Genomic DNA, 26,485 nt, shown 5'->3' with positions numbered 1-26,485 from the left:
TATTCACATGTAACCTGTCATAGAGTCATACAGCATGGAAACAGACTCTTCCATCCAACCCATCCATGCCAACCAGGTATCCCAAACTAAACTAGTCCCATTTGCCTGCATTTGGCTAATATCCATCTAAACCTTTACTATTCATGTGTCTGTCCAAACGTCTTTTAAATGTTGTAATTGTAACCATCTCCATCACCTCCTCTGGTAGTTCACCCCATACATGCACTATCCTCTGTGTGAAGAAGTTGCCCCTCAGGTCCCTTTTAAACCTTTCCACTCTCTCCTTAAACCTATGCCCCCTGGATTTCAACTCAGGAAAAGACCTTTGCTACTCACCTTATCTATGCCTCCCATGAATGTAAAAACGTCCATAAGGTCACCCCTCTACCTACTACACTCCAGGGAAGAAGATCGCAGCCTATTCAGCTGTCCTTATTACTCAAACTGTCCAGTCCCATTAACATCTTTGTACATGCTTTCTGCATCCTTTCTAATTTAATAATATCCTTCCCAACGCAGGGCAACTAGAACTGCATGCAGTACTCAAAAGTAACCTCAGCAACGCTTGATGTTATTTAGGCAAATTCAGGTGCTGTTGAGAATCTAGGTCTCGCTGAAGCAATTAGGAGTGTGGGTAGAACCATCTTGGGTTTAATATGTTGGCTAAGAACAACCAAGATCTATCCAAATCCACAGGGTGTGAAGGACACCCATCACTGACCCTTCTATTTTCTCAGCAATTCAAAGCACTTTGCTCTCATAGAGTCATACAGCATAGGAACAGGCCTTTCGGTCCACTGTGTTAATACTAACTAACAAAGACCAAATTACACTAATTCCATTTATTTGCACTTTGTCCACAGCATACTATGCCCTTCTAATTTAGGTGAGCATCCACCACCTCTCAGGCAACATGTTCCTACCACCTTCTGGGTGAAAAATATTCTTCTCATACTCCCTCACCACTGTTGCTCACACACTCAAAGTATGCCCTCTTAGACATGTCTGCCATAGGGAGAAGTATCTCCTGATCTACTCTACCCTTGCCTCTCATAATTCTATATATCTCAATCAGATCTTCCCCCAGCCTCTTCTATTGCAAGGAAAACAAACCCAGCCTATCCAGTCTCTCCTCATAACTGAGACTATCCATACTGGGCAACATCCTGATGAATCTCCTCTGCACCCTTTCCAGTGTAATCATATCCTTCCAATAGTGTAGTAATCGGAATTACATGCAGTATTCGATCTGTGGCCTAACCAAAGTTTTATGAAGTTGTAATAAGACATCCTTGCTCCTATAAAAACCAAAAGAATTGTGGAAACTGGAAATCAGAAACAAAAACAGAAATTGCTGGAAAAGCTCAGCAGGTCTGGCAGCATCTGTGGAGAGAAATCGGAATTGACTTTTTGGGTCCAGTGACTCTTCCTCAGAGCTGCCTTACTCCTATATTCAATGTCTTAGCTAATGAAAGTTGTGCCGTAACTGCCAGAAAAGAGCATTTATCTGAAAAGAGACATTTTATTGAAAAATGTTGTACAAATACACAAAAAATAATACAAAATATCTATATCAAAATTCATCACTGGTACAGAACACCTGAAGTTATAGATCAAGGCACAGATAATCATTTAGCAGTCATTTTAAAGTGGTGGATTCACAATTTTTTTGTTAAAAAACTTGTATTTTACCACCTGGCAAAACATTAGCGCTGATATTTTTCCCCAACTAACATTTCCCACTTGTACCAATCTTGAGGACCCTACTGCTCGACAGTGGAGAGCATTGGGAGGTAAGCCATGAGTCTCAAAGGTTTTGGGTACCTGAGATAAAGGCTGAATTTGAATTTTCAGGCCATTTTCACCCTCTTGCCAAAACAATCTCATACTCTCTGATCTGAGGGTTCTCATGCACAAAGGGCATCTCTACCTTCTTGGGGTATTACAAGAAATGGGCATCCTTTAGTCATAACACAGGGAGGTTTGGGTCTAGAAAACTTGGATTACCCAATGTAAATAGATACACTGAACTGCACCTACTGCAATAATGACCAAGCTCCTCCCATTTGTGGAACCTCCTAATCCTGGAGGATGTTCAAATCGAGGAGGGGCTGCAGATCAATGACAACTTTGTCAAACCTTAACCTGAACACTCTACTCTACTTTCCTGTCTGTGGAATCCATTAAACTAAGTTTTCCCAGGCATTAAAGGGAAAAATCCAGGAAATATCATTCCTTAAAATCTACAGGAAATTGCTTCAAATCCTGAAGGTAAAGACTGTGCCATGTTTACAAATTACATTGTTCTTTTTTCCAAATAGTATAGAGTACTTTATTAATACATTTACATTTACAAAAACCTTGTGCTTAATCACCCTACATGGTTAGCATATAACATGGGATTGGACAACATACTGTTGTCAATGACCCCCGACAGTAAGAATTCATTTGATGAACTGGATATTCAATAGGTCAAGTAAAAGGACTGGAAATTGAGTAGTTGCTTTAAAGATCATTGGGAAAGTGTAAAACTGACATACACAGCATCTTTGCTGCACTGATACAACAGTGTTAAAATTATACAGAGAAGGTACGTATAGCAGTTAATATAAAAACCAAGAGTGTAAAAATCCTGCAGTGCAAAAACTCTGTAGGCATCAGAATAAAATTACTTCTTCACCGTGGGAAATCTGTCACAACTTTTATGCTGGAGAGCATTTTGGTCTGAAGTAAGTTTTAGTGTTCACACATGTTTATAGACTGAAGAATTCAGGAGCTCAAAATTTCATATATCTCTCTCAGTTACCATTCTCTGAGATCTCTCCTTGGCAAGGTCCAGAGTTCAGGATAACATTGTCCAATCCAATCTCTCCAAATCTGCCTCTTCCTCGCTCTGCTTCAAAAATGATCTACAAAATAATGTAAAAAGTAGAAACAGAAATTCAAACACAAACATTATAAGTGAGAATAACAAATGATTTCCCTTGTTTTTTTTGGAAATGGATTGCCCTGCAACTAAAGGCTCATATAGAGGTTCGGTTGCTTCTACGAGCAATACTGAATTCCCGTCTGTCAATTAAATAGCAACAATGGTGCTGATAGAATTTGTTCCATTGCTGTTAATTCTAGACTAACCCCAGCCACTTAAGTTGGCTTTGTGACCAGTGAATTTTGACATATTTTATCCAGAGCTTGTTGATCTTTCATGGCATCTTCTTTCATATCGCTCTTTGTGCATGACTATATTGGCATTCTAGCAGTTTCCATTTGCAAAACATACCCAAGATATTTTACCGGATTAGTTATCCAGAGATATTCAGAATTTGAATTCAGTTTTTTTTAAAATCAGTATTAATGAAAAAAAAGATGTATTGTGATCTGGAGCATGTCATAAAAATGCAACGAGTGCACAAATGTCCTTTCAGATGTGACTTAGCAAAGCATTTATTTGTATACAGATTGCCACAAACATGATCTTACAGAGGTTTATAAAAAAGGCCAATCGTTATTGTTTTCACAGGCCAATTAAATTGGCAATAAGTGTTGGACATGAGCAGGATGCTAACTTCCCAAGAATGAGTAAAATAATGATTTTTTTTGCCAGTCTCAGTCAATGCTTGTGCATTTCTGATTGGCTCATTGACTCCTGATTATTGATATAACTAAGATCTGGAGGAATTAGAGTTGAAGAAGTTTACTCTTCTGCTCATAGCTTTAGAGGTTTAATGTATCATATTTCTGTACAATTTATAACTGTGATTTTTTTTAAAATTACGCCGTTACCCAACTGGCTGGGAGAGGACAAAGGAGGTTAAAAAATAATCCCCAAAGAGCAGCACAACCCATTGCCATCCCTTTTAAATTTTAAATTTTAAATGAAATCAGGCCAAGGACAAACTCCTATAAAAAGCCAGGCAGCAGCCTAATTATCATACCTGAGTGGTAACCTGATGAAAACACCTGTAGTGTGAATTAAATTTAACAATAAATGAAGAATATGCTAGAACTGCAGATTTCTCAGGAGCTTCTGGCTCCCAAATCATAGAATCATACAATCCCTATAGTGCAGAAAGAGGCCAATCAGCCCATCAATCGGCAGTGACCTTCCAAAGAAAGTCCTTCCAAAGGAAAACGGTACTTTTACGTACTTTCTTGCAGTCCAGAAGTAGCACTTCCTTTCTCCAACTAGGGCAGATCCCTTCCTGGGCCGAGTCCCCAAATGTACTGACTAAATTTAGTGGTTCATTTTAAAAAAGGAAGCACTTTAGTACAATTGTAATTCGGCTACAGTGAAATACCAGTGTGGAAAAGAGTGTTGCTAAGTTGCAAGCATGATTCTGTTCTGGTTTTTAGTACAAGTTAACTATAATGTATTATTGTACAGCTCTTTTTTTAAAGATATGTGTTCACAAAAAAAATTATTGCTGTTGCAGAAAATATCAAATGCAGCTGCACGCCAATTTCCTTTCCTACAGAACTAAATTCCACAAAAGTGGATTCTTTTTGGGTAAAAGAAGAGAGCTTTTGAGCAATTATATTATGTTAAAAGTTTGACTTTATAAGTCCACAAGCTTCGTTTGAAGCTGAATATCGAACTTTTAGTCTGTATGGACTATTTTGGGTGCATGTTATGGTGGGCCACGTATAAATATAAGTTGACAATCCAAACATTTGTAGGCACCTTGAAGTGTGGAGGCAGATCATGGTTTAAGTTTTAAGCCATTCTGTACAATTGAAAGTATCGCGATGGGACAGCTTTACAATAAGTTCAGACACAGAAAAGCACATCTGACAAAAATTGTCCCTTTTAAGAAACACTTTCTTTGAGAAATTGTGTTTGCAAAATGTTTGAAAATAAAACTCTTTTGCTTTGAAAAGGCAGGTCTGATGTAGATGCTTTCTGCGTGAATACCGCTGAAGGATTCTGATCTGCATTGTTTAAACAGTCTGCTCAGTCTCATTGACGGCCAAATAAGAGCAAAATGCTGCTGATGGTTTTTTTGCGAGATTTGTTTCAGATTTTCTGTTTGTTTATTGGCATTTTCTTGCCTCACTTTCTGACAAATGTCTTCTTGTCACTGGGAAAATTGCATTTTGCAATTTGTGATCTTCCCAATGTTTGGTGATCACCAAACATAAAATCAAATTTGGTTCGCAGAAAAGTAACTGTTTCTCTGGCTATTATTGCTAACTGTACAGGGTTAGGAGCTGATCTGTGCCTTAGCGAAGAAGAGAGAAATACCTGGCCTCTCCATAATGTGTGATACACTAACAACATCAGCTCATATTTCAAAACTGTCTGTACCTATGACTTTGATAGCAAGTTGATGACTATTGAAGGAACAAATGTTTTTCATTATTTCACATCTGTGTTTGACCATGTAGATTTACTAGAGCTGCTCAGTTCCTACAAATTTAGCAGGATTTTATGAAGCCTTCCTTGTGTTCATTTCTGGGCTTTACAATTCATTTCATCAAGGTAAAGGGAGGAAAAAGAACTTGCATTTCAATGTTAGGTCTAAAATGTGGCAAGGTAGGTAAAGCATTGAAGAGAAGCTAGAGCTCCCAGCTATTTAAATTGACCAGGCTCATGGTACATTATTTTTTCAGCACATGCATTCTAGTGAAGAGCACTCAAATATCACATTTTGCTTAATTTCTAGATGAATTATTTTAGTTGCATGAGCGTTTAGTCCCAATAGTTTAAGATCCTTTGATTGTAAGATTACAGATCCTCTCGCACATTGTGTGTAATATGAAGCTACCAAAACAACAATTAATTCCCTTTCCTTATCACTCCTATCAATCAAAAACTGTAAGATAATAAAATGTGAGGCTGGATGAACACAGCAGGCCAAGCAGCATCTCAGGAGCACAAAAGCTGACGTTTCGGGCCTAGACCCTTCATCAGAGAGCAAGGGTCTAGGCCCGAAACGTCAGCTTTTGTGCTCCTGAGATGCTGCTTGGCCTGCTGTGTTCATCCAGCCTCACATTTTATTATCTTGGAATCTCCAGCATCTGCAGTTCCCATTATCTCTGATACAATCAAAAACTGTAACTGCTTTTCTCAATAAATCTGATATGCAGTTCACTGACTTACATTTCTCTGGGTTTCAGAACTGTTCTTAGCTGCTACTGTGATGTGTCCGACCTTCCAGCCTTCGTCTTTATCTCTAGTCTTCTCCCAGATTGCAGAATCTTTGATATTCAAAAATATCCGCAGTTTTCCAACCCTTTCTCCAACAAGCCGATACTTAAATGTCAAACAGGTATCCTTTCTTGGAGTCAAATCACTAATGAGTAGCTTCAAGTGACCAACCTGATTCTTAAGACCGACAATGGCTGGGACTGCCATATAGTGTCCATTGCCTTGTGAATGGAAAATCGAAATGGTTAATAAGAGATTCAATTTAGAGTAGCAGCAGTTTTTCAAATAAAAATTATTCTTTAATGTAGTAATTGAAACATAGTTAGAGGTTGAAGCTTTGAATTCAGGCTGCCTACAAGGTTGAAAACAATGGGTGACAACATGAAATAATTCTGGCGTCTACTCACCAATGTGGAAAATTCCCCAGGATTGTACTTTCAAGAAAGAGCAAGACAAATCTAACAACAGTAAATTATCACCCACGTGTCTACCCTCAATCATTAGTAAAATGATAGCAGATATTGTTGATAGTGCTATCAAGTTTATCCTTTATTCAGGGGGACACTTACAAATGACTCTTACTAAATAATAACATGTTCACTGACAGATAGATTGGTTTCTGCCAGGTTCACCTAGTCTTGAACACAGTACAGCCTTGGCTCAGATATGGATAAGAGACCTGAACTCAAGTTTGGAAGTAAGGGTAATTGTTCTTGACATCTAGGTAGCATTTGATTGAACAAGGTATCCAGGACCCCTAGCAAAACTAGAGTTATTGGGAGTTGGGGAAAAAATAACTTTCCGCTGATTGTAGCCATACATAATATAAAGGAAGAGATCATGTTTGTTGGTGGTCAGTTATCTCAGCTCCAGAACATCTCGGCAGGAGTTCCTCAGAGTAGTGTCCTAGTCCAACCACCTTCAGTTCCTTCATCAATGAGCTTCCCTCCATCATAAAGTCAGAAGTGGAGATGTTTGCTAATGACAGCACTATGTTCAGCACCACTCACCACTCCTCAGATACTGAATTAGTTCATGATCAAATGCAACAAGACCAGGACAACATTCAGGCTAGTTTGATAAATGCCAAGCACCATTCATGTCACACAATGACCATCTCCAGTAAGAGAGAATTCAACCATAGCTCTTTAACATTAACTGGCATTACCATTACTAATTCCCCCGTTCTCAACATCCTGGGAAACTGAACTGGACCAGTCATTATAAATACTGTGTCTGTAAGAATAGGTCAAGGACTGGAAATTCTGTGGTGAGTGGCTCACATCTGTCTACTACCTACAAGTTACAAGTCACAAGTGTGATGGAATATACCACACTTGCATGGCTGGTTTCAGCTACTTCAGAAGTTGGACACTAATCAGGAGAAAGCAGTCTGCTTGATCAGCTATCCACAAACATTCATTCCATCCAACATTGACATAGACTGGCAAAAACTGGCCAAAGCCCTTTGGACACCTCCCTCCAAACCTGCAGCCTTTTCCACCAAGAAGGGCAAGGGCAGCAGATCCATGGAAACATTGCTACCTGTGAGTTAACCTAGAAACAAATCACCATCCTGAAATATATTACTGTTCCTTCAGTGGGGTAAAATCCTGAATGTCTTTCCTAACTACATGACATGGACTACAAGAATTCAAAAGTACACCTTAACACTAGTTATTAAATGACAGTCATGGATGAGTCTAATTAATGTTGTTCAAGCTAGCAACATCCACATCCTATGAATGAAGATAAAAAAGACAATTCATCACATGTGCGCGCGTACATTCTCACACATGATGCAAGGACATTCACACAAATTCCCATATGCCACATGCACAATCTCACATGCATACACACCATCAAAGTCGCAATTCTCTCCCAGACATGGACCAACACACATCATTCAATGAATAGTGATTATCTAATGGCAAGTTGCCATTTAAAAACTAGTACATTTGAGAAGGAAGGAAAGACAGGAGTTCCATAATAGCGTATGAGCTAGGAGCATGGAAGAGAAGACGGGATAAAGATCAAGATTGTGATTGAAAAGAAACAAAGAGAAGGAAAGCATGAATGTAAAAGCTGGTCTGATCATCATACAAGGACATCAAACCTCCTGGAAAGATTTCATGGAATCACATCATCACATTAAAGAAATATATTCACATAAGAAAACCATTCAGCCCAAATATCCATGCTGGTTCTTTGACACAGCTATTCTAAAAATCTACTCCTTTGCTGTTTTCTTGAAATATTGCAATATTTGCAAAATCACAACAACTTGCTGTATTGAAAAAAAGTTCCTCTGGCTATTTTATAAGTTCCTTAAGGTTTAGCAGTATCTTTAAGGCATATCAACCAAGGCATTACTATGGGTGGTGCCTATCTACTTCACTGTGCACAATAGTGTTTTGTTCTGTGTATGAGATTGAACTCCCTTTTATCATCCAAAGTCTTGGTGCTGCAGTTCATTGAATAATCTGGAAAAACTCTTTCCTTAATGGATACAACCATTCTCTCAAGACCTAGATAGAACTTCTGTCTTCCTCAAGCTCTTTATACAAGCATAAGGCATTGATATCTTCATCACATCATTATACAAACCGCTGATGCAAATGTAATTACTTTGCAAATGGTAATTGACAGGAGTAATCCGATGATGAAAATTATTGCCCCAATATTCTAATTCCTAGATGTATGTCAACGATCCAATCACTTAAAACAAGAACACACATATGCCTGGCTACATGATATTATAACCAATACTTTAGTTTAAAAATTAATTATCTTTCCAGTAAGATGTACCTTAATTGAAACAGTAATTACCATTAGGCCGATCAGCGACTTCCCAGTCAAAGTTATCTTCTGTGTCCTGCATCCATTCACAAACTCCTTGATTAAAACTGCAGTCCACAGAAAAGTCTAAAATAAATTACAGAATAAATTACAGAAGCTTTCTTATTTAATCAATATCAACTGCGATATTAATTTATTTTAACGTCTTTTATAATTGAAATATTTGATAAAGATTACTGAAGAGACTTAAAAATTCTCCCAATGGTGGAGCCACCCCATGTTACATATTTTCATCCCTGAAATAGTATACTGTCTACTTGCTGAAATGTTCCTCCTACTAGCCCTGTGAAGCAATGTTCATCATGAATATACCCTCAGGTAACATTTGTGGTACTTTTCTATTTTATCAAGTCTTTCATGGCCAGCAATTCTCTGAAATTTCCTGTTGCATTTCCTCTGGATTTCGGATACCTCATCCTATTGGCTCCTTCTACCCTCCATTTTGTGGAAATGAAAACTTATCATTGGAATCTCCCTCTCTAATTTAGTTCTTCTCCAAGGCCATCATCAGCTTCTTTCTTTCAAGAGTTTAAGAATCAAGCGGTTTTAATTAACTTTGGAATGAAAAAGAAAAAACTTGTAGGTTACATAATGGGAACCCAATTTGTCACCCATTTTGTGTACCCAGCTTTGTGCTATAAAATTGCTAGTTCTTAATTTTCCCCATCTTCTTTGTTAAATCTTGGTGCAGCCTTGCATTATAGACCTCCATCTTTGGGACAAGACCAATACCACTTCTGCCAAATACCTAAGCACGTACTAGGATTTCGTTGGCATATGCACACTTCCTGCTATTCTTGAGCATCTTGTTCATAGTCCAAGTAGTTGAATTAATAGGCTGTCATGTTATGCTCACTTTCTCTCCTTTGAGGCAAACCTAGCAGAAGTTCATTTCTAGAAAACATGCAGATGCGCATTTCAAAGAAGTTACTGAAGGAAATGGATGACTAATCTCTTTTAGATGAAGAGAAAATTGAGCCAGAGGAGTCATGCCTGGTTTTCTCACACATAATTTCCTTTATTCTTTTAGGGGGTGTGGGTATTGCTGACAAGAGCGCCATATGTTGCCTGTCCTCAATTGTCCTTTGAACCGAATGAAGAGGACATTGCTTGGATCTGGATTTGTGTGTCAGCTAGACCAGTTAAGTTTTCTATTGTGTGGTTTGATACCAGCCTATACGTTTGGATGCAAGACAGACTGGTCAAGGAGAAGGCATTAAAGTAACAATATTTATTATACATTAATACTGTGCATGATAATCATAAATATACCAAGCTCTGATTTGTTGTTACATTAGGCAAAGGCTAATCTATACTCTTTGTGTGTTCATGTGCATCTTCCAGAGTCTTAAGTGTTCTAACTCTGCCCATGTTGTGCTATTTATATTTGGTGATGTTCAACTTCAAGACACCAGCATATGATGACTCCAGGGTCTCAAGACTTTTATGCAGCTGAAAGGATGACAGATTTTCTTCCCTCAAGGACATGAGTAAACCAAATGAGGTTTTGAAACAACTAATAATAAATTCACAATCACTACCTTTTTTATTCGGTGATTGAAAATCCCCAGGGTCAAGCAGTGCTGCCTCATTTGCTGGGTTTAAGGTGATTAGTGCTCCAGTCATTCTCCAATGCGGACCTTCTTTGGTCATACGCAGCATTGTTTATGCCTCTGCATAAGTGCAGCTGGGATTTATTTGTAGGTCACAATGATAGGGATAGCTGCATAGGATCCCGGGTTTGTCTTGAACTTACTTAGCAAGTATCATAGTAGTTTAAAGACTACAGTTTATAAATCTGGTTTATTAGAAGGAGTTTGTTTGTGACTCCTTTGGAATGTTACAATTACAGGCACTTGCTTTCAATTTCAGATTTTTTTTAGTTTAAACTTAAATTCCATAGCTACCACAGTGAGATTTGAACACATTACCAGTGCGGTAGACTGGGTCTGTGGATTACTTGCCAGTAACATTACCATTATACCACCATCTCTCACTCTACAGAACTGAAGTGGAAACACAGAGAACTGAGTCAATTACTTGGTAAACCTCTTTCGTATGATTTCTTTTTAGCCATGAACAGTTTGGAGTCGATTTTTAACTTGGTGAATTTGTGTTAATTGGCCATAAAACAGGGTTGGTGGGCTTCCCTCACAGATTTGCCTTGCATTTTTCAAGGCCTACCACAGGGTAGTTGAGATGTCTGCTGTTTTGTGTATCTTCCAAAATATTATGTGGTGGACACGGGGCCCTGAATATCATTTTGGGACCAAAGTATTTGGAGCACTTTCTGGTGTTCCACTGTCAATGTTATAGAAAGAGACCCCAAAATATGACATTTTGATTATTCTTCTTAAGCATTGATGGACAATTGTTCCGCCCAGGGCCATAAAAGATAATCTAGGCTGTTGCCAACTTGGACTTGGTCACCTGGCCATCTTCCTGCTCCATGCTCTAACTTCACAGCCAACTGCGGTGGAACCTGCCTGAGTTCAGTGAAAGCTTGTTTGGCACGTGCAGCATTTAAATGAAGACCAGGTCTGTTGTTCACAAACTAAAATTACTTCCACTTTCAGTTGGGGCACTGGTGCTGTACATTAAGCAAGTGGGTGGCTCATCTCATATTGTCCATCTATCAGCACTGCTGCAGTTGAGATGTTCAGGCAAGGACCCCCTTCAAACCTGTGGTGACAGAATGCTGACTGCAAGTTACAGCACTGGAACCATCCACTTTTAGAGATTCAATGTTACAAGCAAATTTCAGCCTTACCATCAATAAGTGGTTCCTGTACAATGATTTCTTCCTTGCCCAGAAGAGGTCTAAACACCGCGGCTTCATTCTGCCTAGGAACTGAAAAATCATTAGGAAACAGAAGAAAGTATTCCGTGAGGCCCGGTGACACATTCTAAACCCAGTGCACAAAACTTTAAGTGAATTCCACTAAATTAACAGTATATATTATACAGAGCTACATGATCGGATTTGGCTTACCCTGAAAAACCCTCAAATGGTCGCCTCAGCCACAGAGCAACACTGAATCAATGACAGGTCCTTCCCTCTCAGAAAATACAATCAAAGGAGAATGTTGATGCTGCTGAGTAGTGAACTCAATTGGATTAAATGAAAAGTGTTGTAATTCATGTGACTGATAGACCTGTAACCCATGTGCTTAGAATATAATTCAGAAAGCATAAATTCAAATGACAGTTTTAAAATTTTGAATTTAATATTTAAAAATCTGGAAACAATTGGCCGGAGTTTGTAAATGGTGACTGTGAAGCTGTTAGGTGATTGTTGAAAACACCCAACTGATTTGTTTAAGTGTTTCAGGGAATGGAAGCTTGTCTTCTTTATCCTGTTTAAGGAGTTTACGTGGGTTTGAAAGGGTCAATATTTGATCTGAGTGCAAGAAGCACTATGCACTGTGATGTTGTGATGAAGACCTAGTGGATGAGAAAAGTAGGGTCTCACAGGTGACAGTTCTAAGGTAGGTCCTTCTAACATTCTCTGTTGTAATGTAGACTCTATTTGTAATACCAGTAAAGAGTTTCAGGGAAGCAATAAATACAACTTATTTATGCTACAAGACTAGTCTCACTAGAGAACGTGGTGACTATTCTTGCACAGAGTAGACCACATAAGGAACACACCCATTTGGAAGATATGGGTAGCAGTGTGCACAATATGGTGATCAGTGTGGGATCTACAAATTTAATTAAGCAATAAAGTCCAAATGAAGCACACATGATATAATCCAGAAGATCTCAAAAAAAAACAGATATTATTCATTTCTGAAGATAGTGAATGACAAGAAAGCTTCTTGGCAACACTGAACGCTCAAGAATACTTAAAAGGATAATACACAAAGCATTTTGGGCCTGATATGTGATGCACCAGTGCAGCCCCAAGGCAGAGGCACAGCTGCATCACAAGGCGTCAGTCTAAGGCAGCAGTCTTTCATCCGAGTTCAGTGAGTGAACCTATACTGCAAATTGCATGAATCAAAATGAAAAATCCCTGAAAAAGGGGTCTTGCCGGGCCGCTTCAGAGGTTAGTTCAGCATCAGCAACTTTGCATATAGACCAGATCAGGAGTTAAACCATCAGGTTTTCTTTCCAAAAAGACAGTTTTGAACTTTTGTGTTTTTGTAACACTCAGGTTGGTCCACGATAGATTTTGTTGAGGCTACCTTCCTATTTCTGAGCTTAAGAAGAACCGAAATTAAATCCCCAAACTTGGGTGATGAAACTTTAACTAAAATTATTGTCCCTGGATTCTGGATTAGTCATCTGGTAATGTAATCACTATTGCTCACTAAACATATTACTGTACTACTCATCTGCACAATTAGTGTTATAGTCCTAAAACAGTGCCACCACCCATGGCAGAAGTCTTGTCAAATAAAAGTATGGGGCTGCTGTCTTCAGGGGTACTGAGAATGACCCAGATAAAGAGGTTTCCCCTGGGAATTGTTACATCATTGGGGACAGGTATAAATGATGCCAGCATCTAGTCATTTCTATCCTGTCAAAATCTTCCTCAGAACGAACGTAACCTGCACACTTCCTGCCAAATTTATTCAAACATAGTTGCCTGCCACGCATTCACAAGTGCTGATAGAATTGTATTGCTTGCATCTTAAAACAACTACATCTTTATATGTACCATTGGGGATGCTTGGACGCAGTACCTGTCTTCTCTTGATTCATCGATTATGTAAGATATTTCAAGACTGCGCTAAGGCCACCCTTTGAATTTTTAATATGCATAAATCTATTACAATCACTTTCCATTTAACTGCAGTATTCTCATAAATTAATTCTCATCACATTTAGAACATAGAACTGTACGGCCCATGATGTTGTGCTGAACTTTTACCCTAAACCTAATCTATCTAACCTCGATCCCAACCTTATACTATCATCCATCTGCATATCTAATAGCCACTTAAATACCCCTAATAAGGCCAAATCCACGGCCCTCTCCGGCAATGCAGTTACGCCCTCTGAGTAAAGAACCTACCTCTGACGTCTCCCCTATATCTACCTCCACTTACTTTAAAACTATGCCCCCTCATAATAGCTAACTCCACCTTAGGAATAAGTCTCTGGCTGTCCACTCTATCTATACCTCTGATCATTTTGTAACACCTCTATCAAGCCAGTATAAAATTGTTTCTTGGTGATGGTGCTGTAAACTTCCCATGAATGTCAATGAAACTAGAAGTGTTTTCATTAAAAAGGCATGAGGTAATTAAATTGTTCTGTAAAATGATGCAAATGGAAGGAATACCTAAATACCACTGTGCTAAGCGAGTTGAGAAAATAACTAAGCTGTACTTTCCTCTGTATGTGGGCTGGTTATGATCTACGTAGATGAATTTTCACTTTTGCTGCAACAAATGCAAAAATTGTGACTGAGGATTGTTTGCGCATGATACTTTTCTCCCCCCAGATTACGAGGAATCATTGCTGTCAGGTCTTGACTGCTATGTTAACGAGTGGCCTGAACAAGGAAGGCGAGATGCCTTCCTCACCACTGATAACAGCAGAGAGACGCACAGTCAGAGCCATTTCTTTTTTTGTGTGGGAGCTAGGATGAAAGAGAGCAATGGCCAGACCATCTGAAAACCAGGCTGTCTGGTATAGAAGCGGACAAATAGGCACCCAACTGAAGATACATACCCCAACTTTAACCACTTGAAAGAGATCATGAAGCTACAGCCACATCCTTTGGGCTAAATTCCTGGCAGTCACTTTGGCCAATTATTTCTCTGCCCACTCATTTGGCACCTTGTAGATATAGGACAACTCTCCTTCTTTCTTCTTTCTCCATCAAAAGCTCCAGTACAGTATTGAAAAAAAATTTTAGGGGGCACCCATTCTTTTCTATGGTCAGCTGCTGGTGGGACACAACAGAATTCCCCATGATTGCTGCATTTCATCAGGCATAACACACTTCCTACTGAACCGCCGCAGCACTAACATACAGGCCTGTGTGGGCTAAAGTTTGAGTAGTAAATAACAACCTTGAGTGTCCTGCTGAGGCAGGCAACCAATAACTACACATAACAATCAATATAATGATCATCCGACACGAGGTTGGATGCATTATATTGAATTGGTACACATTAATCAGATATAATTCAGCATGAGATAACAAGGTGTAGAGTTGGATGAACCTACAGCCAAGCAGCCTCAGAGGAGCTGGAAGGCTGACATTTCGGGCAAAAGAGTCTAGGCCCAAAACATTAGCTTTCCTGCTCCTCTGAGGCTGCTTGGCCTGCTGTGTTCATCAGGCTCTAAACCTTGTTATCTTGGATTCTCCAGCATCTGCATTTCCTACTATCTGAAATAATTCAGCCTGATTTCAGGACTTTGCAATATAAACATCCATAACTTCACAAGATTTATTTTTACAGGTGAAAGAAGAAGCCCTTTCCAAATGACTAAACGTTGACATCTACCTGTTGCGTCTCAATGTTGTCCTGTAAGTATAGGGCAAAAATGTACCAATTTCCATATGCTTGATCCCCATCTGGAAGAAACGTGGAAAGCCAATGGTTTGTGCAGAGTTTCATCTCATTTGTGCTTTTGTTTGAAATGAGAAACTGGCCTTATGTGTGGGCTTTTGCACCAACTGTTCTTGGAGACTATTAGAAGGTCTGGCTTAGACACACACACACACACACACACACACACACACACACACACACACACACACACACACACACACACACCTTACTTCAAGGTCTGCTTGGTGCATGATTACGTCCTGTGTAATCTCCTGCAGAGTATTTGCCTGCTTTATCAGAAATGCACGTGACTTGTAATGGAATTCCCGGACCTGTAGCCTCCTGTTTTGGAAGAATCTACTCTTTAGCCTATTGTTGAAAATAACTATGATAAAGATCATACCCCAGGGCATTCATTTGTGTTACTGTTTCTTTACTTCAAACACACCAATAATGATCTTTTGAAACATGTTCTCTGTCATGAGATCCTGAGTTTAATTCTTAGTCTGAATATTTCCTCTAGCTACAAAACAGCTGCCAGCAAGGCCTGTTTCTCTTATGTTAAAGGGAAATTCCAGGCTCCAAAATAACTTTATTTAATAAAGGTAGCATTTCCAATGTTTGATTTGTGACAATAATTCATTTTCACAAGTTCCTTTGTGACTTAAGTTTCAAAGTGAACATTTTACAATAAGTAGGTGACATCAATTATGTAGTTTGAGAAGAGTGTAGAGAATTTATTTTCACGACATAGTGCTTTCAGAGGGATGTCTCGTGAAATGGAAACCTGTAAAAAAACCCTGCTGTGTTAAATTAGTCCACTTTACGGTCTGGCAATTAACATGCTTGGAACCACTATTTAGGAAGAAAAGGCTTGTATTTATACTGTGTTTTTCAGGACTTCAGGACATCCCAGACTCAAAAAGCGAAGTCACCACAGGCCCAGAGGACCATAGGGCTGCTCTTTCATTAGAGAGAGAGATGACTGGTGGGGAGGTAGACCTGAGGATCACCACACCTCAGGCCAGGGGAGAAGTTGAGAAGGAAAATCATTCAAGGCACCCTCAGTTAGTGTGGGAATTGAACCCAAGCTGATGGCATTACTCAGTATTGCAAAAAAGCCATCTCGCCAACTAAGCTCACTGACGCCATGTTCTAGACTACTTTGTTTCAAAATTGTTGTACTGATTGTAATGCAGGCAGCTGTGCACAGCAAGGCCACACAGACAACAACAAGATAATGCCAAGATAATCTATTTTAATGATTTTGGTTAAGGGATAAATATTTAATGATTTTGGTTAAGGGATAAATGTTGGCCAGGATACAGAAGAGAACAGAAAGTCTTGTGATGCAGTGGTAATCACTCTACCTCTGTGCTAACAGGTTGAGGTTCAAGTCCCGCCTGCTCCAAATGTATGTCATAGCATGTCTGAGTAGGCTAATTATAAAAACAACATTCCTTTTGTGGTAATTATACAGCCTAATGGTAAGGTGTCTGATGTCAGTGTGGATTGTGCTGTATTAGGGCCTCTGGTAATGTCCCTACTTCTGGGCCAGAAGGTCTCAGTAACAAATCCCACTTTCCCCATAAATGTGTCATAATATGTCTGAACAGTTTGGTTGAAAATATCTGAGTAAGAATTCTCCTATTGTTCTTCAAAGTAAACTTTATCTTATGCAACGTGATTATAATTTCTAAAAAACATTTTGTTAATTTTATCCTATAATGTAATTGTATTGGTCCTGCAACCCAACTGGTTTACATCGTGAGTGAAACATGTTGCAGTGATGTTACCACACTAGCTGCTTGGTTGATAGTCCTTGCATCTCTGACAAGTTCTGCTTTCGGCCCCACAGCCAGACTCGAGGAGTTGAAGCAGGAACTTAACTGGCGTGGTGCATTGTTGTTCTTCAAGTAAGTAAACCAGAGCTCTGTCTGCCTCTAAACTTATGGGATGCAATGGCACCTTCTGAAGAAGAACCACCTAAAACAAATTGCCTGATCTAATTTCTGTTTTTGCGGTACTGCTGCACTTCTTTACACAACAACAGTGATGGCACCTCATAGTAAACTAACGTATGGAGACTGTTGAGACACTTGCCAAAATAAATGCAGCTTCTAACTCCAGGCCAAATGATGGCAATGGAAATGTGAAGCTAAAGTGTGGAATGCTTTTTCACCTTCTAATCTGAGAACCTGTGATGTATACAGAGTAATAGGGTACATCTTGTTTTATAAACATCGAGAAATAGGTTTGATTTGACAGTATTTTCTTGGTAGTATCACAACATTAAAAATTTGTTTCCAAAGATGGCAAACACAGCTACTTTAAAAATTTCCATAATTAGCTCTTTTGTTGCCATTTCTTTTCTGAGGGGGCGTTCAGCCCATCTTCCTGAAATGGTGTCTTAGAACTTTTGTTCATTTTTTTTATGGGATGGCAAACTTTATGAAGCCCATTGGCTCCAGTGCTCGGATATTCCAAAATACATATTTGCTACTCAAGGCACTGAGATTGTGTCCATTATATTTTCTATATAAGCACACCATGACTGGAGAATGAAGCAGTTGACATCCATTGACAGTCTTGAGTGCTGCTGGGAGAGGGAGTAGAACAGCAAACTCAAATGAAAGTTGTCTCCAGTCTAGCCAAGCAAGATGTCTTCCCCAGCATTCCCTCTCATTTCCTTCCCGGTGGCACGGGCCTCTGAAATTCACGCACAGCAGCTACTCCAGAACTGGACGTCAATGCTGCAATCGATGTACCAAAGGCAGTTGTCACGTAGCCTAGAGGGAATGTTTGGCTTGCTTATATTGATGACTGACAGTTTTGCAAAATTTAGCACAAGCCATGTTTCAAATTTTCTTTTGTTCATTCATGAGATGAGGGCGTCACTGGCTAGGCAGCATTTATCGCCCATCACTTATTGCCCAGATGGCATTTAAGAGTCAGCCACATTGCTGTGTGTCTGGAGTCACATGTAGTCTAGACCAGGTAAGGATGACAGATTCCTTCTCTAAAGGACATGAGGGAACCAGCTGGTTTTCTCCCCAACAATTGACAATTGATTCATGGGCATCATTAAACTCTTAATTCCAGATGTTTTATTAAATTCAAATTCTACCATTTGCTGTGGCAGGATTTGATCCCAGGTCCCCAGAACATTATCTGGGTCTCTAGATTAACAGCCCAGTGATAATACCACTGGGCCATTAACTCCTCTTTATCAATTTGCCTTGCCTTTATCACTTAAAATTAACAAAGCAAATACATGAGCTGAAAGTTTGTTATTACTCGATTATATAAGGACCTGTTTTGATGGATGCCTATTTTTGCAGTGTTGTTAGCTTGAAACCTTTCCATTTTAACTCCATCAGCTGCTTATACATCCAGTCCAATATCCCTATTTTTCCCAACTCCACTAAATGAGATGACATAGTTCTGTAAGTAGGGTTGAATTGCACACTTTCATTTTACATTAATCAATTGTGGAAGGTTTGCTGGTTGCAAACACTCTTCTGTTGCATTCATCAAAGTGCTAATGACATGAGAAAATAAGCACTTTTCTTCTGTTCTCAGAAAAATCCCCAGGATGGGCTGGACAGAGAAGACAAAGAGGATCAATGCGAGCTAGGTTCAGCTGAACCTTCACAGGATCAAGCTCCGGACATCGCTAGCCATGAATATCCCTCTGTGCCCCCATAAGGAACAGTGGCCTCGTCCAGATTGTGCTGGGATCCTTAAGGTGCAGCAGAATTGGAAACCACCTTTAAGGAAAACCATAAGGGTTGATTGCCTGATTGAGGAATGAATGGAGGACATTTATGATGCTTGATATTAAACTTATTGCATGTATGGCCTTTGGGACTTTGGTTGATGAGTAGTTTACTAGTAGCTTCTAAGCCTGCATGGCCAGAATGAAATCAAATAGGTATTTGGTGAAGCCTCTTTTGGAGTACTGTTGTAGGAAGGATATTATTAAGCTGGAGAGCGTTCAGAAAAGGTATACCAAGACGTTGCCAGCAATGGAGAGTTTGGGTTACAAGGATGGGTTGGATAGGCTGAAACCTTTTTTCACTAGGCACAGTAGGTTGAGGGGTGACCTTTTAGAGGTTTATCATGAGGGGTATAGATAAGATGAATGGCAGGAGTCTTTTCCCTTGAGTTAGGGATTGAAAGACTAGGGGCATATTTTTAAGGTGAGAGGAGAAAGATTTAAAAAAGACATGTAGTGTTTCATCTACGGAGTGAACTTCCAGAGGAAGTGGTGGAAGCGGCTACAGTTACAATGTTTAAAAGACATTTAGACAAGTAAATGAATAAAAAATATTTGGAGGGATATGGGAAAGGCACAGGCTGGTGTGGGACTAGTTTGGTTTGGAATTGTGTTTGGCATGGACTGGTTGGATCGAGGGCTCTGTTCCTGTGCTGTAGGGCTCTATGACTTTATGATGTAAGTTGTCTGAATGATTTGCCAGCTCTCCGGGGATGGATGAAGAGAGTGGGAAGATGAAATTTGTTTTTTTTACGTTCCCAGCTTCATAATATGAGAAACCCAGGGGCTGAATTCTGAACTCTTTTACTGCATAGTTTTAATGTGTACTCCAATCACACCTCTGAACTGTTAAAAAAAAGTCCAACTTTTCTATGAATTGCTGGATAGTGTGACTGAAAAAGGCCTAAATTTTTGTTTTAAAAGTAATCTATTGTCCAATCATTTACACTCACTACAATTTGTAAGATACTTGTCCTTTGACTTGTTAGTTTTACATTTTCATTCCTGGGATGTGTGTCACTGGCAGTTATTGTCATTCTCTACTAATGATATTTTGAGAAGGTGGTGAATGGTTGCTTGACCCTAGTTGCTCGAGCTCTCATGTTATTTGTTTTGTGCATTATTTGTTCAGTTTTGTACTGAACACATTGTTGTTTCTGAGTCATGATGAGACCCTAAAGTTGATCACACATGGTTCTCATTAGTTCTCCAGGGTGGAGAAAATGATCAGATGTTTATTTGGCTTATATCAAACAAAATGAGTCAGCCAAGCCGAAGAATCCCATGAAATCTAATGTCCAGTACCCCATGAGGATGATAATCCTGTCCCCTATGCAATCAGATGGATGTTTAACGATTCAGGTCTCTGACATTGCTCAGAACTCTAATATTGCTCATTCTGGGGAGGCAGGGAGACTTTCGGAATGGTCAAAATGACCAAAGAACCCAGTACGGCTAGAGATGTGGAGGTGCAGACAAACTTAATTGTACAAATGACAGTATCATCTTTGGATCAATTTCCTGGTTGGAAGTCAGTTGACTAGACAGCCATGCCTACAGGCAGGAAGGTATGCTACAGCTGCAGGAAGCCCCAGATATTCAAAGGGTAAAAGAAAGGAAACCAATGTGAAGGCGTAATAGGAGTTTGGTGTTTGGAGTAATAGAGAGTAGTAGTCAGCAGAATGGAGACCAAGTGTTTGTTTGGGTACGGTATTCATGATTTCTCCTCCCACCTCCTTTTCAATGCCCAGATTTCTCTGTTGCACAGTGAGAGCCTGACTTAAATATGTTATTGAAGTATCCAACCTCTCCATGGCACAGGGTGCATATGTATAAGTCTATGTTCCCTTTCTCAACTGTACGGTGCCTATTTTCTGAGGTGTTTACATTGAGACCATTAAAGTTGCATCTTATCCCCTCCCACATCACCACCTGTTCCTACTGCTCACAGCCGCACCCAATGCAAACCTGAACCTGACCTTTGTTTAAATGTGTAAGCATGTGTTTAAACAGTGCATATCACACATGCTCTAGTTTCAGCAAACTCAGCCTTTAGCTTATCACTGTGGCATAAACACTGGTAACATTGAATATGTAAATAGACAGTCTTGTCATTGCTTATCCATGGATTTGAAGATGATGTCAGCCTTGTTTTTTTCTCTGTTCTGGGCCCTCATGCAATTGAGCAAGTCAATTCTCAGCCTAAAGGTCTTTGGGTGGATAGGACAGGAGAGCCAAAATGTAGTGGAACCTGGAGTGCTGGTTTTGCTCCCTTTTCTTTCCTTCTCTTTGATGCTGTAACTAATCATTTTATTTGAATTCAAAGCATGATGTAGCTTGGTGAACAGATTTGTTATCTTTTTGAATAGTTTGTAGCTCCTCCCATTTATTAACATCAATGTTGCTGCACTTCAAGGAGGGTTTCGGAGAGGTCCTGTTGTGTTTTTTTTGTTCTTGCCTAGAATGCTGTTCATTGGAGAGTTGAAACAAACGGGTCCTTACTGTTGAGACACTCAGCAGTTATTAGGCTGTTTCTTAGTGTCCAGTTCATCATAGCTGCTTTTGCAGGAGGTTTATCTGAACATTTATGGAGCTGCTGTTGGATCTCTTCAACAATAGAGAGCCTTTGAGAGACGTGGATGCCAAGGTATGAGAAATGCTTGGCATATTCTGGAGTGTGCACAGGAGGTAGAGTGTTTGACTATCTGGGTTGGGTTGATGTGTGTTCTTCTTTGGCAATTTTCAAGGATAGGTTTAATCTCTTACTGCAGTTGAGCAGTTTGTAACTGGCTTGCAAATCTCTTGTAGAGTGGGAAATCACAAATAGTATCATCTGCATACTGTAGGTCATAGTAGTTAGTTCAGTTTAAGCACTGACTGAAGTTAAAATATATTTTTCATTTAGGCAGCATTTAACACTTGCATCAAAGAACAATCCTTTTTTGATTCCGTGTCAAGTAGCTTGGAAATACCTTGGAAGTTATCACATAGCCTCTTTGACAATGGCTTAGGTTTTGAAGTGGACTGTTTCAGATCTTCTGAACGGACCTCTCAAATTTAAAAATTAATCTTGATCTTGCTCCTTGTGCACCATCTCTACAGCAGTAACATTGTATTCCTCACTCTGTTCTGTTACCCTAATTCACTTTGTACGATATGATCTGCCTGTACTGCATGTAAAACAGAACTTTTCACTGTGCCTAGGTACATGCGACAATAATAAATCAAATCAAATTAAATCAAAAATCTAAAACAAAAACAGAATTTGCTGTAAAAGCTCAGCAGGTCTGGCAGCATCTGTGAAGAGAAGTCAGAGTTAACGTTTCGAGTCTAGTGACCCTTCTTCAGATCTGATGGTAGCTGGAAAATGTTAGTTTATTTGCGGAAGGTAAGGTAGGGGTGGGGTTCAGAACTAAACAATAGATGGGGATAGAGCCCAAAGAGAGAGAAGAACAGTTACACAGACAAAGAAGTCGATAAGTATCAGGCTAGGAGGGTGAATAGCTGTGAATGGGGACTGTTGGTGAATAACAATAGACAGTGTGCACTGGCAGACTATGTGATTACAAGGTCTGTTTGAGGTAGGGGGCTGGGACATGGGCGAGTTTAGACCCTAAAATTATTGAACTCAATATTGAGCCCAGAGAGCTGCAGGGTCCCCATGCAGAAAATGAGGTGTTGTTATTCCAGCTTGCGCTGAGCTTCTCTGGAACACTGCAGCAAGCCAGAGCCAGAGATATTGGCCAGGCAAAAAGATAGTATGTTGAAGTGGCAGGCAACTGGAAGCTCAGTGCCATTTTTGGGGCAGAACGTATATGTTCTACAAAGTTTTAATCCAATCTATGCTTCGTTTCCCCAGTATAGAGGAGATGCAGTAGACTAGATTGTGTGAAGTGCAAGTAAAGTGCTGCTTCACCTGGAAGGTATGTTTGGGCCCTTGGACACTAAGGAAGGTGGAGGTAACTGGGCAGATGTTACACCTTCAGCAGCAGTGGAAGATACTGTGGGGCTGTGTGGGGGGCTTGCTGGGAGTGAAGGAAGATTGGCCCAGGGTGTCCTGGAGGGAATGGTCCCTGCGGAACATGGACAAAGGAGGGGAGGGGAATGTGTCTGGTGGTGGCATCTCACTGGAGGTGGCAGAAATGGCAGCTGATATACTGAATGTGGTTGCTGGTGGTTGCAGGTAAGGACAAAGGGAACCCTATCATTGTTGTGGGTGGGAATGTTCCACATAATCCACAAAGACACAGGCATAATTGGGGCCCATACAGGTACACATGGCTACCCTATGACCTGAAGAAAATGAGATGAGTTAAGGGACAAATTGTTGAGGGTGAGGATGAGCTTGGCCAAGTGGAGGAGGGTGGTGTTGGATGGGGATGGTTCAGGCCTGGTAGGAAGAAGTGGAAAGCCCTGAGACCATCCTGGTGGAGGCTGAAAGTGTAAAGGGATTGCACGTCCATGGTAAAGAGAACGGGGCTGGAACTTGCAACTGCAAATTCTGAAACTCGTGTGAAGCATCAGAGGAATCACAGATGTAGGTGGGCAAATCAAAACTCTTCCATTCGAGTCAGTTGCAGTCATATCATCATGAAGCAGTTCCAGGATTATAATGAAGTTGCTTCAACATCCTCGTTTGACATCATTCTTAGAGCGTCTTGATTTACTGATTCACATCAGGATGAAATATATAATAAAGAGTTCCTGGTGCTGCTCTCGGCCTATTTCTTGGATTTGTTTGGCAGCAAAGACAGTGTTAGATGTTCCTCTAGCCATATGTCTCTGAGTGGATTTTGTAGCAACAGGAAATAGGCTATTCAGGAGAATGTGTATTGGATTTTTGCTGATATGGTCAAGAGAGAAATACCTCATGGTTTTGACAGCATTTATCCTTTTGGAAGATAGTTTAATTGTCACATTCCTGAAGCCGAGGCTAGCTCCTTTACCTTTCAAAGCCAAAGCCCACCAGCTTTAAAGACCCTATCTGGGATACCATCAGCGTTATAGTTTTTTATTTGTTTCTCACCTACCTGTTGCTGCTCTATCATCAATAGTGGATCATTCATGAATTCTATACAGGGTCCTGGGGGACGGCTGGGGGTGTGGTGTAGCCTGGATAGTATCAGCTGTCACTGTTGATTCATGGTTGAGAAGTTGTTGTACATATTCTTTCCAGCATTATAGATAGTAATGTCATTCTTAAGAAGATAGGCATCATCCTGAGTACAAATAAATCAGTCATCATACTGTTGGGACTTTTTAGACTTTCTATTTGCACAACTTGACTTTCAAGCTAAAGGGTGTGAGTCCTGAGTTGTTGGAATGCTGCGTTTCATTTTGAGACCTTGTTTTTTTTTTCTCGGCCAAGCAATGGGGGCTGCTCATGTGTATTCTAGGAGTTTGCATATTCCTGCATTGTTTGGGTTGAGCCAGTTCCAGTGACAACGCCACTCCAACACAATGGGTTGGAGAAAGGACTTTACCTGGTCCCACAGTTCTGAAATGGAGTTAAATACGTGAAGGCTTGTCAAGTCGATTATGAGCTGCTTTGGGAATTCCTCTCTTTAATTGGTCTGTTTTGGGGTGGAGACATTTACCTCCCTCCTCTAGGACTTTAGATCTTGTGATATCTCGGTATAGGTAGATGTTAATCACTGATGAACAAGTCGATGTTCTGCCCTGCAGATATCAGTCCCCTGCATGGACTGACTGATACAGGCATCACTTAGAGCTTTGACTTGAACAATGATGTAATCCAGGAGATGCCAGTGCTTTTATCTAGTGTGCTTCCATATAGTTAACTATTTGTCTTTTTGATGGAAGAGTGTGTTTGTTATATTGAGGCCATATTGAGTGCATTTTGTCAGCAGAAGGGCACCAGCACTTTTCCCAAGATGTGTTTCCACATTGTTTCCTCTCCAAACACCAGAATCCCTGCCAACCCTGGCATTAACAACCTCCAAAAAGCATGACCTATATTTTCCTTGGGATTGTGAGATGAATGGACATTCAGCAAATAGACTGTTTGCAATGTTCTCATCGAAGAATCAGTAAATAAAAATGAATGTTACCAGAAGGAAGGAGTCTGTGTTGGTTGAGAGTAGAAGCAATATAGAATCCCTACAGTGTGGAAACAGGCCCTCAGTCCAACAAATCCAGACCAACTCTTAGAAAATCCCACCCGGCTTATTCCCCCCACCAAACCTGCTTAATTTACACATCCCTCAACACTATGGGCAATTTTACACAGCCAAACCACACAGCCCGCATATTTTTGGACTGTGGGAGGAAACACCTGCAGAATGTACAAACTTCACAAAAACAGTTGCCATTCAGTGGGATTGAACCCAGGTCCCTGGCACTGTGAGGTATCAGTGCTAATCACTTAGCCACCATGCGACCCCTTCTCTTCCAGCATTACAGCCTTTCTTTTACATTCATCACCCACAATTTTATCACCAGGACACTTCTTGACAACTTTGTTGTCACTTTGTCATCACATTTTGTGGGTAACACCGTAGAATTTGCAGAAAAAGCAGAGTAATATACTTCTCACAGAAAGCATGATGATCATATGATGCCAGCATGCAGACTCTTTCAGCGCCTACCCAGTGTGCATGCTCAGGGCAAAGCCCATGAAATGATGTGATGTCAACACACACCAATGGAATCGCATTATAGCCAAAACAAGTTTGTGTTTTAGAAATAACATTCCCCTATCCATCAGTCACATTATAGCCAATTCATGTTACTGTGATAACAAAGTGTGCAGCTGGATGAACACAGCAGGCCAAGCTGCATTTCAGGAGCGCAAAAGCTGATGTTTCGGGCCTAGACCCTTCATCAGAGAGGGGGATGGGGAGAGGGCACTGAAATAAATAGGGAGAGAGGTGGAGGCGGACTGAAGATGGAGAGAAAACAAGATAGGTAGAGAGGAGAGTACAAGGTGAGGAGGTAGGGAGGGGATAGGTCAGTCCAGGGAAGATGGACAGGTCAAAGAGGTAGGATTAGGTGGTAGGTAGGAAATGGAGGTGCGGCCTGAGTGGGAGGAAGGGATGGGTGAGAGGAAGAACAGGTTAGGGAGGTAGAGACAGGCTGGGCTGGTTTTGGGATGCAGTGGGGGGAGGGGATGAGCTGGGCTAGTTGTGTGATGCAGTGGCGGGAGGGGAAGAACTGGGCTGGTTT

At 40.3% G+C, this 26,485-nt stretch overlaps 1 protein-coding gene across 2 annotated transcripts in view; it reads right to left on the bottom strand.

Annotated features, from left to right (window-relative positions):
- Window positions 1–1,502: 1,502 nt before the first annotated feature.
- The window catches only part of egfl6 (EGF-like-domain, multiple 6), a 100,852-nt gene continuing 75,869 nt past the window's right edge, over window positions 1,503–26,485 (bottom strand). For both annotated transcript variants that reach the window (XM_059650372.1, XM_059650373.1), the window contains 4 exons: window positions 11,778–11,858; window positions 8,978–9,073; window positions 6,101–6,369; window positions 1,503–2,909 (listed from right to left, as the gene is read on the bottom strand). In XM_059650372.1, coding sequence (XP_059506355.1) covers window positions 2,799–2,909; window positions 6,101–6,369; window positions 8,978–9,073; window positions 11,778–11,858 — 557 coding nt within the window. In that variant the 3' untranslated portion in view covers window positions 1,503–2,798. The remainder of the gene's footprint in view (window positions 2,910–6,100; window positions 6,370–8,977; window positions 9,074–11,777; window positions 11,859–26,485) is intronic.

The sequence above is a fragment of the Stegostoma tigrinum genome, chromosome 12 (genome assembly GCF_030684315.1).
Source record: "Stegostoma tigrinum isolate sSteTig4 chromosome 12, sSteTig4.hap1, whole genome shotgun sequence".
NCBI classification, from domain to species: domain Eukaryota; kingdom Metazoa; phylum Chordata; class Chondrichthyes; order Orectolobiformes; family Stegostomatidae; genus Stegostoma; species Stegostoma tigrinum.
The sequence above is the reverse complement of the archived record's forward strand: the minus strand, read 5'-3'. Positions and strand labels throughout refer to the sequence as shown.